Source organism: Zalophus californianus, chromosome 5 (genome assembly GCF_009762305.2).
Source record: "Zalophus californianus isolate mZalCal1 chromosome 5, mZalCal1.pri.v2, whole genome shotgun sequence".
Classification (NCBI taxonomy): Eukaryota; Metazoa; Chordata; class Mammalia; order Carnivora; family Otariidae; genus Zalophus; species Zalophus californianus.
In genome coordinates this window covers 88,215,796-88,229,533 of record NC_045599.1, presented here as the reverse complement: position 1 = coordinate 88,229,533, position 13,738 = coordinate 88,215,796, and the positions used below count along the sequence as shown (strand labels likewise).

The 13,738-nt window shown below is 38.8% G+C and overlaps 1 protein-coding gene across 6 annotated transcripts in view; it reads right to left on the bottom strand.

Moving 5' to 3' along the window:
* APC (APC regulator of WNT signaling pathway) overlaps nt 1-13,738 on the bottom strand; it is a 129,461-nt gene that overhangs the window by 19,276 nt on the left and 96,447 nt on the right. For 3 of the 6 annotated variants that reach the window (XM_027604725.2, XM_027604728.2, XM_027604726.1), the window contains 4 exons: nt 6,160-6,258; nt 3,317-3,695; nt 1,465-1,560; nt 106-159 (listed from right to left, as the gene is read on the bottom strand). In XM_027604725.2, coding sequence (XP_027460526.1) covers nt 106-159; nt 1,465-1,560; nt 3,317-3,695; nt 6,160-6,258 — 628 coding nt within the window. The remainder of the gene's footprint in view (nt 1-105; nt 160-1,464; nt 1,561-3,316; nt 3,696-6,159; nt 6,259-13,738) is intronic. The other 3 variants (XM_027604729.2, XM_027604727.2, XM_027604730.2) reach the window with 3 other exon arrangements.

Below are 13,738 nucleotides of genomic sequence, written 5' to 3'. Positions count from 1 at the left end.
CCTTTTGCTTTGTGCAACTTTAGAGGCTAGGAATGAGAAGAAAGTAATCCCCTGTGGCTCTGTCCCCAACAGTCACACCCCCAGAGGCCCCATCCTGCTCCTCACCTGAAAGCCCCTGCCCTAGCTCCTGTGATGAAATGCCCCGGGTAGCCTTCCTACCTGAAGAAGGAAGAGGAACAAATACTGAGTCTAGGTTTTACTTTGAAATTCAGATGATTCATGTGTCAGTCCTAGTCTACAGTTCATTGGAGGAACACAGGGACATTTACAGAAAAACCTTTGCTGTAGTTTAAAACTGGATTAGTTTTCTTGTTTATTCAAGATTTTTATCTGCTTCCCATTATTACTAGCATTAAAAAAATAACCAAACATAAAATTTTCACAAATGCTGAGACTGCTGAGGAGGGGAGAACCCGTAAGACCACACTCAGTTCCACAGGAGGCTGGGGGACGGGGGAAGGAAAGAGAATCAGATGGGCCAACTGTGAGGGCCTGTGGGAAGAAAAGCATGGCTGGAGGGCAGGCCTGAGATCACAAAGTACACCGTCCCCCATAGTGATGACTCTGAAGGGGACAACACTCATTTTTGGCTGTGCAGGTTTTCTGCGTCTAAGAGTCTCATGATTTTGTGACTTTTAAGATAAATGATGAATGACCAGGATGAGGGTGGTAGGAATACAGAGTGGGGCTGGGATGTAATGTAAAATAAACAGCACAAAAAGCAAGGGCACAGCTGCACTAAGATGGGAACTCAGTGTATGGTTCTTGCTTGTGGCACAACTAGACAGATCCAGTTCACATGGGATGGCTCAGCATGGTGCAATTTATAAATACCACATGTGCAAAATGAACCTAGAAATCAAAGAAAAACCGTTACATGACAAATGGGGTGCACAAAAATGCAGGTTATAAAAGGTTTAGAGTGTGTGATAACACATACATAAAAGAGTAATCCTTCCAAAATTAGTGGAATATTTCTAACTTAAATTAGAGCATAATGCTTTTCTTCATTAACCAGTTTCAAAGATACCATGCGACTTATCATGAAAATCCAGTAAGTACTGATAACCATGAAGAGAAATGAGAATCTTAATAATAATTTCTTCTGGTGTCCATCAGAAGTGACTGAATTCAAGAACAATCACGTAGCTCCGCATTTCAAAATAATTTACATTACCCTCCCCAACAACTATCACATAGGGTCTACTGTGGCAACAGGGGCAAGGAGTGGCCCACTTAGTAATTTTTCTAATTGTTGGCTAAGATTTTGAAAAGCCAAGTTAGCTTATACAGGGTAGCAGATTCTAGCATTAAGAACCTTTTCTCCTCTGGAAACCAGGGCATAATCATTTGCTACAAGAAGGAAGAAGGTGGTAACAGAAATTAGTGGCCTTATACCCAATTCAACGATGATGAAAAATCTTCAGTACCCTTCTATGGCATTAAGAAACATTTCTGTCTTACCAAGTTCATTCATTGCATGTCTGTGCTCTTCATCAAATGAAAGTTTCATTAGAACACACACAGCAGGACAGATCTGATGTTCAACAGGGGCTGGCACTAAAAAATAAAATTGACATAAACCATAATGCTTTGTTTTTTTCAAAAGCAACGTTTATTATATTTAAAAAAAAAAGCAGGGCTCACTAATATATCCCTAATGCATAATAGTTTAGCAGATCAACAAATATTTGCTGAATAGATAGATAAATACTACCAACATGGAAAAGATAATATGAGTAAAGGGCTTTTCTTGGTTCCAGAAAAATGTTTACTCCTTATCTTCCTTTAACTAACTCTGTTATGATAAATCCCTTGCAGGTTTATACTGTAACTCAAATAATAATTTAAAATTATGTTGAATATGTAAAAGAATAAAGACACTTTGGTATAAAGCTGTTTTTGTTATAATTTTTATTTAAACTATTGTCACGAGTGTGGGTTAAAAGCACTTATTTGTGTACAAATATAGTAAAGAAATCTAGCACAAACCTGTGGAGAAAGCTTACTATGTAGACAGTAAACAAGAATCTATAAAGAAGAGATGTCCAAGAAAATGTACCTCCACATTTAATACCATGCACACAGTTTCAAAGCTCATTATTTGAAATAAAAATTTAAAAGTAAGTCTATTTTTCAGAAGTAATATTAATTTACTTTAAGCATTTTGAGAACAGTTATTAAGATCACAAAATACAAGTTATTACATAATTGTGGATACCCACAGAAAAAAATCCAGAAAGACAATGTTCTCTCAGTAAAGTATCTTATTAGTTTTCCTTATCCCTAGGACAAAAAGATATAAAGGACTATTTCTGCTATTTTCTTATTCTTGAAAATTTGTAAATTTTAAATAAATTCACCTTTATCCCTAAGCTAAAAAAATCTGCTAAAGCTTCATAGAAGGTGTTCTCACCATCACCCCTTCTCCTGCTCCCTGAATCAACAGGTTGATGATACAACTGTCCCCTGTCCTGTGTGTGTGTATGTGTTTGTGTGTGTGTTCTTATCAGGTAAAAGGAAGGTCTTACCTTATATACTTGCTGCTTTTGGTTCTTGCTACAGGAATGAAGTAAGTTATGCCCCCAAGGGTCCCAATTCCTAACTTCCCTGCTCCTGATGGAGAGGAGTTGGTAGCCCAGGGTTTCTCCGCAAAGAGCTGGGTGGCTGATCACCCCCAGCAACTGGGACCTATCGCCTGAAGCAGGAGGGTGCAGTGGGAAGAGCACTGGTTGACAGTCAGAAGATCTGGCCTCTGTTCCTGGCTCTACCACTTACTAGCTACGAGGCTACAGGCAAGTCTTTTAGTGTCTCTGAGCCTCAGTTTCTTCACCTGTAAAATGGAGATGATAATACCTTCCCTTCCTACTCCAGTAGTTTGTTGTGAAGCTCAAATAACATAACAGATTTAACATAGCTCTGTACCCACTGAGTAGAGTGTTGTGCAAATGTAAAGATTATGGCTTGGTCACTAACAGCTGAAGGAACTAAAGTCACATTCTTGAGCTTAATCTATAAAATGGAAGGGATGGAAACATAATTGCTCAAGTTCTTTCTAGATTATTATGCTATGACTATAAATCTCTCTTAATCTCTTGTTCTTTTTTGGTTTTGCATAGTACTGCATGTAACATCTTCCTTTACTATTTTTTTTTCTAGAAAAATACAGACCTAAGTTTTAAACTATGTGAGCAGTGTAGATGGCTACTATAAATTTCCCATTCCAACTCATAAAGACAACATACTACCTAAAAAAAGTTTTCACTTAAAAAACGTTTACATTTGCTTTTTGTAACATGCACTATAGGGAACATACTTGGATTTTTATCCTGGTCCATGCCTTGTTCATGGGCTTCCTGCCACTCCCAACAGGTTTCACAGTAAGCTCGTATCTGTTCCAAAAGATGAAGGACTCGGATTTCACGCCTGCCTCTCTTGTCATCAGGCTGTGAGTGAATGATGTTGTGAAGTGCTGCACTGGCCCTGGCCCGAGCCTCTTTACTGCCCCGGGAATTTCCCAACAACACAGAGTCTTTGTCATTGCCATGTAAAAGCTGGATGAGGAGAGGAAGACATCCAGACTGTCGCATGGATATACAGCTGTCTTGGGAGCTAGACATAGCTAGCAAAGTTCGCGACATATCATCCTTATCATGAGTACCAAGCATTGACAACAATGAATACACCATTTCCACCTGTGGGCCAAATGAGTTTAGAAACAAAATTATGACTTTAATATCCAAACGCTAACACCAATGAAGTGATGAATGGGATATTTATTGTAACTCATTAAAAAGAAAAAACTCAAAACCCCTTTCTAGGATGAAATAATGAGTATTATTTCAAAATCCATCACCAATTTGTTTATAGGAGTAAATAGAAGTAGGTGGCATACAGTGTTGAAAGAGAAAGTAGGTTCTCACATAAAGTGCTGTTTGGATCAGCTGGTTATAGTGAATGACAATTGATATCTCACACACACACACACACATACACACACACACACAAAATGAGGAATATGGTTTATTTAAATATTTTACATAACTTAAAACTTTTACTTCTTTTAATTTACAACTATAATCAGTAAATAGAAAACAATTTCAACAATTATTATTTACTAAGTACTAGTTCTCGACAATCACTAACCCTTGCCAGATTATAATGTTAAAAGTATGATTTCTCCCTTAAACATATAAAAATATTTTGTCATAAAAAGAAGAATGCCATGATCACATAGGGAGTACAACGCTAGGATTCTTAATTTTCTTTTTTTAAAGCATCCAGTAAGCACCAATTACTCTCTGAAATAAATTCTAAGGGTTTATTCAGAAGTAGAATAGAAACTGGAAAGAGTACCCAGTTCTCCTGCATTGTGCCTAGCCTCATTTCAAAGCCAGAGCCATTACATAAAAGTAGAGGCTATTATGTAAAGAATGTATCATCTCTATAAATCAGTGCTTCTCAATCAGGGGTGATTTTGGCCCTCCTAGGACACTCTGGGCAATGTTTTGGAGACATTTTTGGTGGTCACAACTGTGAGAGGAAGTGCTATGGGCATCTACTAGGTAAAGACCAGGGATACTGCTAAACATCCTGCAATAAAGAATTATCCAGTCAAGAATGCTGAGGCTGACAAACTCTAAATAAATACACATTACTCTTAGATATTAATGTTTTAGGAAGGTAGTATAGAACTGTGGATAAACGGGGCTTTCAAATTCTGGTTCCACCACTTATGAATGAACTGTGTGACACTACCACGTTATTTGATTTCTCTGAGCCCCAGTTTTCTCAGTTACAAAATGGAGAAATTTACCTAACAAGGTTTTCTCTGTGAAGATTAAATGAAATAATACATGTATAGGAGAGTAGCTGGCATTCAAAAATGTAGCAAGGTCTTAATATTATCATTCATAAGTCACTTCAAAAGGCAATGGTATTCTAGCTGCTAGTTCTCATGCAATGGTACTGGTGAATATTAGATTTTCTTTATAGTAAGAACTACACGTTGATGTTGGACAGACCTGGGGTTGAAGTCCAATTTAAATATGCAACAGCTCCCTAAACCTTTTTTGCTTCAGTTTTCTCTTTTAAAAAAGTGGGACAAGAATACTTCACAGTGTTTTCGAGAAGATCAGAGAAAATGTACACACAACTTCTAGCGCAGTTATTGGCATATCAGAGGTCCCAATTAGCAGCTATTGTGAGTTATTAAAAGGATGAAGTCTCATATTAACAATATCGTTGATTATTCTAAATTCATTTCTTAAATCACATTAGTTATTTCAGTAATGCTTTTCATAAGAGCCATTATATTGTTAAAGTAAAGAAAGAATAGGTAGAGTATGCTGTGAAATTATTTAGATTTAACTGAAAATATACTGTTTAGTTATATTAGAATTTCCTCTTTGTCAATATAATACTAAAGACTCTGGCTTTAAAACAACTATAAAACAATTGTTTTCTTTTTAAACACACCATTCTGAAGTCCTAAAATATTTGCTAATATCTGAGAGACTAAGAAAACTCACTTATCAGCACTGGGTAACATTCTATTTCAGTAATTTTTCCATCCACTTAAGTAAATTTATTAAACACTCATTATGTGCAGACTCTGTGGTAGATGCCACAAAAGATTAAAAAAAAAAAGTCCCTATTCCCCAAGAGAGTTTCATGCAAATTGCAGTGACTCAAAGGAGGTAGACAGACTGCATGGGGAGGTAAGAGGACACTGGGAATCAGAAAACGTTCTGTAAAGAAGTAAAGCCCAAGCACAGTGCTGCTGGCTGACTCGGATTCTGACAGCCATTCGGTAGTGGGGTAGAAAGGGAGGTGGTACTACCTCAGGCAACGCACAGAGGCACAAAGTCCCACGGAGTGCTTGGGAAGCAGCAAGTAAGTAAGCCAGTCTGGCTGGAGCTTAGGATACTTGCAGAGAAGTGGATGATACGGCTGAGAAAGAATAAAGAACTAGCTAAATTGGCACTTTTTATAATCCTCATTTTTCCTTTGTACTCTTCTGTATAAAGATGTTTCCTTAAGAAGAGACTGTGGTGATGGAACCAGAATTCTCTTCTAGTTGAATTTAAAAGATGAGTGAAGAATGTTTTAGCTAAGTACTCTTAGTATTAGTGACCAGAGCTTATCATCTTCTGTTACCTTGGTTCCCAGATGACTTGTCAACCTTCGAGGAGCAGAGTGTGTGCTACTAGAACTCAAAACACTGGCTGTTTCATGATCCATTCGAGTAGTTGAACCCTAGAAATTAAGCAAATTATGGATAGTGTAATTTAGATTATAAATAAGTAGAGTTAACTTCATGTTAAGGAGCACCAAATGAACTGTCTTTAGGGTAAATAGCTAAATACAGCATGAAAAGTCTGGACATTTTAACTGCTCAAAATGAGTATTTTTACCTGTGAACTTTAGTAGATTTTAAAGAAAAACTGAAGAAAAGTTAAATACAGTGTGGGAAATAACCAAACACTGAGAAATTCTAAGAGCGGTATTTTTTCACAGATCAAAAGACATGAAATCACATTCAGTTAAAGATAAATTTATTGACAGAAAGCTTTATTAGTTGATGAAATGCTCTAAATTACCACAAAACTAACTTGGAATTAGGTATAGTCCAGTTCTCCAGGAACTCACAGTACAGAGAAGGACTGCTTAAAACTTAATTAGAGAAAGACATGAAAAGATCAATAATTGCAATGTGATATGATAAGCACCATAGTATAAAAAGGTATAAAATACTGAGGAGAAAAAAATAATAAAATATTGGAGGAAAACAGGAAAAAACAACTACTTGGTATAAGGAACTATTAAAGGTTGCATAAAACAAGTAACGTTTAAGGTAGGCCTTGAATTCTGGGGTAGGAGACAAATGCAGCAGTCTGTATAAAGGTATAAATATGGAGAGCATGGGGTGTTTGTTTAATGTGGACAGAACACAAGGTGTATGATGGGAGATGAAGGTTGGGTTAAATTATTAAGTGTCTCATGAGTCATTTTAAAGATGTTGCTTTCAAGCTGTGGATGTTGTAGAGCCACTAGACTTTCGGCAGGAGGGTGGCACAACCAGAATTATATCTTTATTTATTTTTTAAGTTTCATTTTGTAATCTCTACTCCCAACACGGGGCTTGAACTCATGACCCTGACTGCGATCAAGAGTTGTGTGCTCTTTTGACTGAGCCAGCCAGGCACCCCCAGAATCACACCCTGAAAGAGTATAAAAGACAGAATGGAGGGGGAGACGAACCATGAGAGACGATGGACTCTGAAAAACAAACTGAGGGTTCTAGAGGGGAGGGGGGTGGGGGGATGGGTTAGCCTGGTGATGGGTATTAAAGAGGGCACGTTCTGTGTGGAGCACTGGGTGTTATGCACAATGAATCATGGAACACTACATCAAGAACTAATGATGTAATGTATGGTGATTAACATAACAATAAAAAATTTTAAAAAAGGGAAAAAAAAGACAGAATGGAGAGATCACAGTGGGAAATCAGGAAGAGGGTACTTTCAATAGCTGAGCCATCATGAGGGCACAAAGAAAGGAAGTAGGAATAGGGAGTTGGGGATACCCTATATTTAGAGGACAGTATCAATTGGTTTGCTAACTGACTAGATATGAGTAAAGAGATGCTGGGAACCAAGGACAACTTGGAGGCGCTGAGCTTGGATAAATGGGCGGATAGTGCAGGCAGTGTGAATACATGAAACCCAGGAAGAGATGATGGGTTTCAGTGTGGGACCTGAGATCACCAATCAATATACTGACATACAGTAAAAATGCACAACGGGCATCTGAAAACACAGATGCAACTCTGGACAGGAGTAGGGACTACAGATAAATATGTGGGACCTATCAAAATACTGGCTATACCTAAAGCCATTCATTAATGATTAAGAATAATGATTATAAGAATACATCCAATTAGAAAGCAATATTGGCAGGTATTCTGTTACAATTCTTAATCTTTCAAAAGGAAAAGCTAGAATATAAACTCTTTGAGGGCAGAAACTTTATTCTGTTCACTGTTATATTCTCAGTACCAAGGGTAGTTTTAAGTTCACAGTAGGTATCCACAAAATATTTGTTATGAATGAAAGAGGAGCTAGTAGTAAAATCTGTAAGAATATGTGGGCAGAGGACACCTTTGCTGGTTCTTTCACATATAGATACTCTTGCTAATTGGAGAATGGGGTGTGGCAAAGGGGTGTTTTTCCCATTATGGGAAAAACAGGTTTGAGGATTGTGAGTTGTTTATCTCTACTCTGGAGGGTTCAATTAGTTGGAAAAAGTCACTATCTCTGAATGTACCCAATATCCTTAAATTTTGGAATCAACAGACCTTGTAATCTCCTTTGTGCATTAGCCTCAGGGCAGCCCAACATTAAGCAAAGGCAGAAGCATTAAGCAAAGGTAAGAAAGAATACAGTGTGTGGCAGTGGGAGTTGGAGTGGGGACAAAACTGCAAATAAATTTGGACATAAAGAGCTTATTCTGGTTGTAATAAGGAGGATGGATTTGAGGAACCAAGATTCAGGGTAGAGAATAGTCAGGGTTTTCTTTTAAAGTAAATTCAGGCAAGGGTCCTTTCTTGGTCTACAGGAGAAGGTGAATGACTCTGTATCCTGACGCAAACATATTATCTTTGAGGATATCTGAACGTTTGTGGTAGGTAGGCTGTAAGGCAACCCCGGTGATCCTTGTCTCCTGGCAGTCATGCCCTAATGTAATGTAATCCCCTCATTTTGAGTGTGGGCTAGATTTAGGGACTGGATTCTGGTGAAAAGAATGCTGCAGAGGAGATGAGAAGTCACTTCCAAGATAAGGTTACAAAGACTGTGGCTTCCACCATGGGTACCTTCTCTTGTTTTCTCTGAGGGAAGCCAGCCACTATGTTGTGAACTGCTCTATGGCCAGGCCCAGGTGGCAAGGAACTGATTTCTCTGGCCAACAGTCGGTAAGGACATGAGGTCTGCCAATAGCCCTCTGGGTGAGCTTAGAAGCAGATCTTTCCCTAGTCAAGCCTTGAAATGACTGTGGTCCCAGCCAACGCCATGACTGTAGTCTTATGAGAGACCCTGAATCAGAGGCACTCAACTAGGCTGCACCAGGATTCCTGACCTACAGAAACAAATGTTTGCTGTTTTAAGCTGCTACATTTGTTAGGTAGCAACAGATAACTAATACACTGTTTGAAACAAAAGAGAAACAAGGAGCTAAATTATAAAACAAGGGAAAACCTATTTTTACAATAAAAAACATGTTTCTGGCATTCACTTCAGTGTAGATATCAAATTATCTTTAAGCTTCAATCTAAGTATCTTCCTGTACTGAAAGAAATCAGCTCCTTGATTTTGGGACACTTCCCCTTCTCCCAATCTACCTAGACAGAAATTCAGATACATTTTTTTTTTAAGATTTTATGTATTTATTTGACAGAGAGAGACACAGCAAGAGAGGGAACACAAGCAGGGGGAGTGGGAGAAGCGGGCTTTTCGCCAAGCAGTGAGCCCAATGCGGGGCTCGATCCCAGGACCCTAGGATCATGACCTGAGCTGAAGGCAGATGCTCAACAACTGAGCCACCCAGCCCCCAGATTTATTTATTATAAGGAGATACCAAGAAAACATTCCCATACCCACACGACCTATAGAACTTCGGCCTTGAGAATCTTTCCTGGGCCCTTTTATTATGACTAGACCTGTGCCAACATCTTTCAGAGGGAAATGATAACTCACAAGAAATGGTAATTTCCTAAGAAGTGTTTTCTACCCAATTCATGAGTAAATTCTGAAGACATTTGAGTGTGATTAACTCTCTCACAAACTCAAGACCTGTTAAAGCAGTCATCTTGCACATCTCTGGAACTGGCCTTGCTCGCTGTTCAAGATACAAGTATTCTCTACCTACATCATTCTCAACTCTCGGCTGTAAAGTGTGAGACCCTTTTTTCCCACTGTGTTCTTTCCTATCCAACCTTTCTTGGGGAATCTAGATTCTGTGTGGCATGAATCCTCAACTTTTCACCTACTGCTGCTGTTACTCCTGGCTTTCCCCGAAACCTGGCTCTCACAGGAAACCCCTTCTGGCTGCAGCCTTCTCTCCTACAAGCCATGTACTTCGCAGAGTCAGGAGGCAGTGTAAGTCTATGTTTTCCTCACTCTAAATCATTTTGAAACCCTGTAAAAGGCCCAAATCTCTTTGTGTTATAATCGCCTTTCCCCTCTTTCCCAGTCCTATCATAATTTCTGACCTCCCAATCACTATACCCAAACATTACTTTGGCACAAGGGTCACTGACCTCCTTCCACTTTAACTATTGCATCATTCTGGATAACTTCAACATCCGTGCACATAACCCATTCAAAACCTTGGCCCCTCAGTTCTCTGATATCATCTTCAAAGACATTTTTCTCCTCTACTCCATTTTAGCCACTGACCTCAATGATTATATCCTGGACTATTTCCATTACCCCAAAATGCACCATCTCTAAATAACACATTTAGTTATCCTGTGGTAACTCTGATAGCCTATTCTTCTAGCAATCTCCTTTAACCTTCCCCAAGAAAGTTTCTTCGAAATGACTGGAATAGCAAGTCATGGATCTCTCTACATATTCCAGCTTGGATTTCTTGCAGTATATCACCTCCATTAATTCTCTTAGCTAGTTTTCAATAGCTTTACTCCATGGTTATTCCATCCCACTGGCCTGCAAACATCGTAATTACAGATGAATCCAACTGTTTTTTTTCTACACCCTGATATGGACTGCTGAGCAGTATCTGAGAAATCTGAGCATGTGAGAAAATAACACAACTCTCCAGGATGCTGCGCATTTAACATTTATGGTCACCAATACATTTGGGCCCTTACTACTGTACCTGCAGTCTTTGTTTCCCTAGTCAGCTCTCCTTTCTTTCCTTACACTGGCTATTTTTTTTTTTTTAAGATTTTATTATTTGACAGAGGGAAACACAGTGAGAGAGGGAACACAAGCAGAGGCAGAAGGAGAGGGAGAAGCAGGCTTCCCACAGAGCAGGGAGCCTGATGCGGGGCTGGATCCCAGGACCCTGGGATCATGACCTGAGCCAAAGGCAGACGCTCAACAACTGAGCCACCCAGGTGCCCCTACACTGGCTATTTTATACAGGCCTCCTTTTGTACAAAACTGACTATTCTTCCTTTACCACAAATAATTTTACCTTCTAATTTACGGGGAAATAGAAGCCATCAGACAAAACTTCAACTTTTTGCTACCAAACCAACAAAATAACCTGACACCATATCCATCTCTACCTTCTGCTGTTGCATCCTTCTGTGGCCCATCCCTTCATGTGTGTTCTGGATCCTTTCCCTCTACTGATTCCTTCTCATTGTCATTCAAGCATGCTCATCTCTTCTATCTTAAAAAAATAATCTGCAAATTTTCTCTCAAATCTGTATTCTGCATCAGATAACAGCCTGTTCACTTTCTGAGTTAGCTAGAATTGCTCTCTTCTACTTTTTTTTTTTTTAAGATTTTATTTTAAAGTCATCTCTGCATCCAATGTGGGGCTCAAACTCACAACCCTGAGACCAAAAGTTGCAGGCTCTATTAACTAAGTCCACCAGGCACCCTGCTCTCTTCTACTTTTTAACCTTCCATTTAAGCCTCAACTCACTTCAGTACAATATGGTAGGGAAGAAAGCCAATGAAATTGCTCTTGCTAAGATCACCAATGACCTTATTTTGGTAAAACCCAATGCAGATTTTTTTAGTCCTCATGATCAGTGGTGAATAATGTTAACTGTTTCCTCTTTCTTGGAACAATATGATTCCCTTGCTTTACGATGTTAGCCCAGGTCTTCATCTTCTCGCTCTATAAACACAGGGGATGTAAAAATCTTCCATACCCCAGTTATCATCACATTCTTCACCCTTCCCTTCAATTCCAAACTCAAATTTCTAACAGCCTACCTGACATTTCTACTTCAGTGTCTCATATTTAACACCTTCAAACTTAACCTTAATTTTAACATTTTTGAAACTAGATTATTTTCTTCCACAAACCTCCTCCTCATCTAGAGTTATCACTGAATTGTATCACCATCGTCCTAGCTGCCTATGACAAAAACCTGGAAGTCACTCTTTACTTCTTTCCCCTTCCCCCTTAACTGTCATATCCAACACCAAACCTTACGGATTCTATTTCCTAAATATTCTCAGGCACTCAGATATCCACCAACCAACTGACTCTCTCAAATCTATCAATTGTTCCCCTAATCCTGAGACCACCATCATCTTTCACCTAGATATGGTACCTAATTTACCCAATCATTTTTGAGGTGTCATAATAAATTAATTTATAACTTTCTCTAGGACCAACATCACCCTAACACTAGTTAAGTGCTTCTAATACGTGTTCCTGTAACACTATGTACTTGCCCTCTCATAATACTTAACACACTTTGTGGAAACTGCTCATCTGTCTTACTTTTAGACTGTAAGTTTCTTTTAATTTTTTATTGTTATGTTAATCACCATATATTACATCATTAGTTTTTGATGTAGTGTTCCATGATTCATTGTTTATGCATAACACCCAGTGCTCCATGCAGAATGTGCCCTCTTTAATACCCATCACCAGGCTAACCCATCCCCCTCCCTCCGTCCCTCTAGAACCCTCAGTTTGTTTTTCAGAGTCCATCGTCTCTCATGGTTCGTCTCCCCGTCTGACTTACTCCCCTTCATTCTTCCCCTCCTGCTATCTTCTTCTTTTTCTTTTTTTCTTAACATATGTTGCATTATTTGTTTCAGAAGTACAGATCTGTGATTCAACAGTCTAGACTGTAAGTTTCTTAAGGAAAAGGTAGCACGTACCTAGCTCATTCCCATATCCTGGGGCTGAGAACAGTCTTGGCATAATACAGATGCTTAGTAAACAGATGCTGAACATTGATGAATGAATTTTATATTATCTTTTGGTGAAAGGAGTGGGGTAAAAGGTGAACAGTAAAGTGAAAAATGGGTGGCAAATACAGAGGTGGGGATAAGATGAATGGCTGGAGGGGGCCCTTCCAAGTAACTATAATTTCTTTTAATCACTACATATTAAAATCAAGCATCTCTTTATTTTCTGTTTTTCCCTTATTCATCCTTAAATAGCCACTGCCAAAAGAGACAGGCACTCAAAAGTTCACTGAAGAGGCCTAGAAGGGCTATGCCTGATGGCTGCACTTAGTGGAGTGGGGATACAGTCAATTTCAAGTATTCCTCCTGGGTCGGAACCCCTCTTGTCTCTTCCTACTTACTCACTTTAGAAAGTGACTCCAGGGTTTCTATTTCACAGGCAGCAGGAGTCTCTACGTCACTGTGAAACCTGGCCTAAGGAGGGGAAGAAGCAAGCATTTATCCCCTTTTCTTCCTAATTAAATTGTACATGGAAGTAATCAAACAGTACACAAGAATTTCTCCTTATATAAGTTTCCCAGCTAATTTTGTACCCCCTAATGAATTAATGGAGCTGGGTATAAGGTATCAGTTACTGTTAATATCACAAAAAGATAAGACAACCAGACATTATATACTTCCTGATTGAAGACCAGAAGACCACAATGCCGCCCTTAAAACACTTGCAAAAACAAAACAAAACAAAACAAGGATTGAAAATCCAAAGCTGATCATATCTCTAGATCCAAATACCAATTTACAGGAAATATAGTGGACAGAGAAAAATGTCA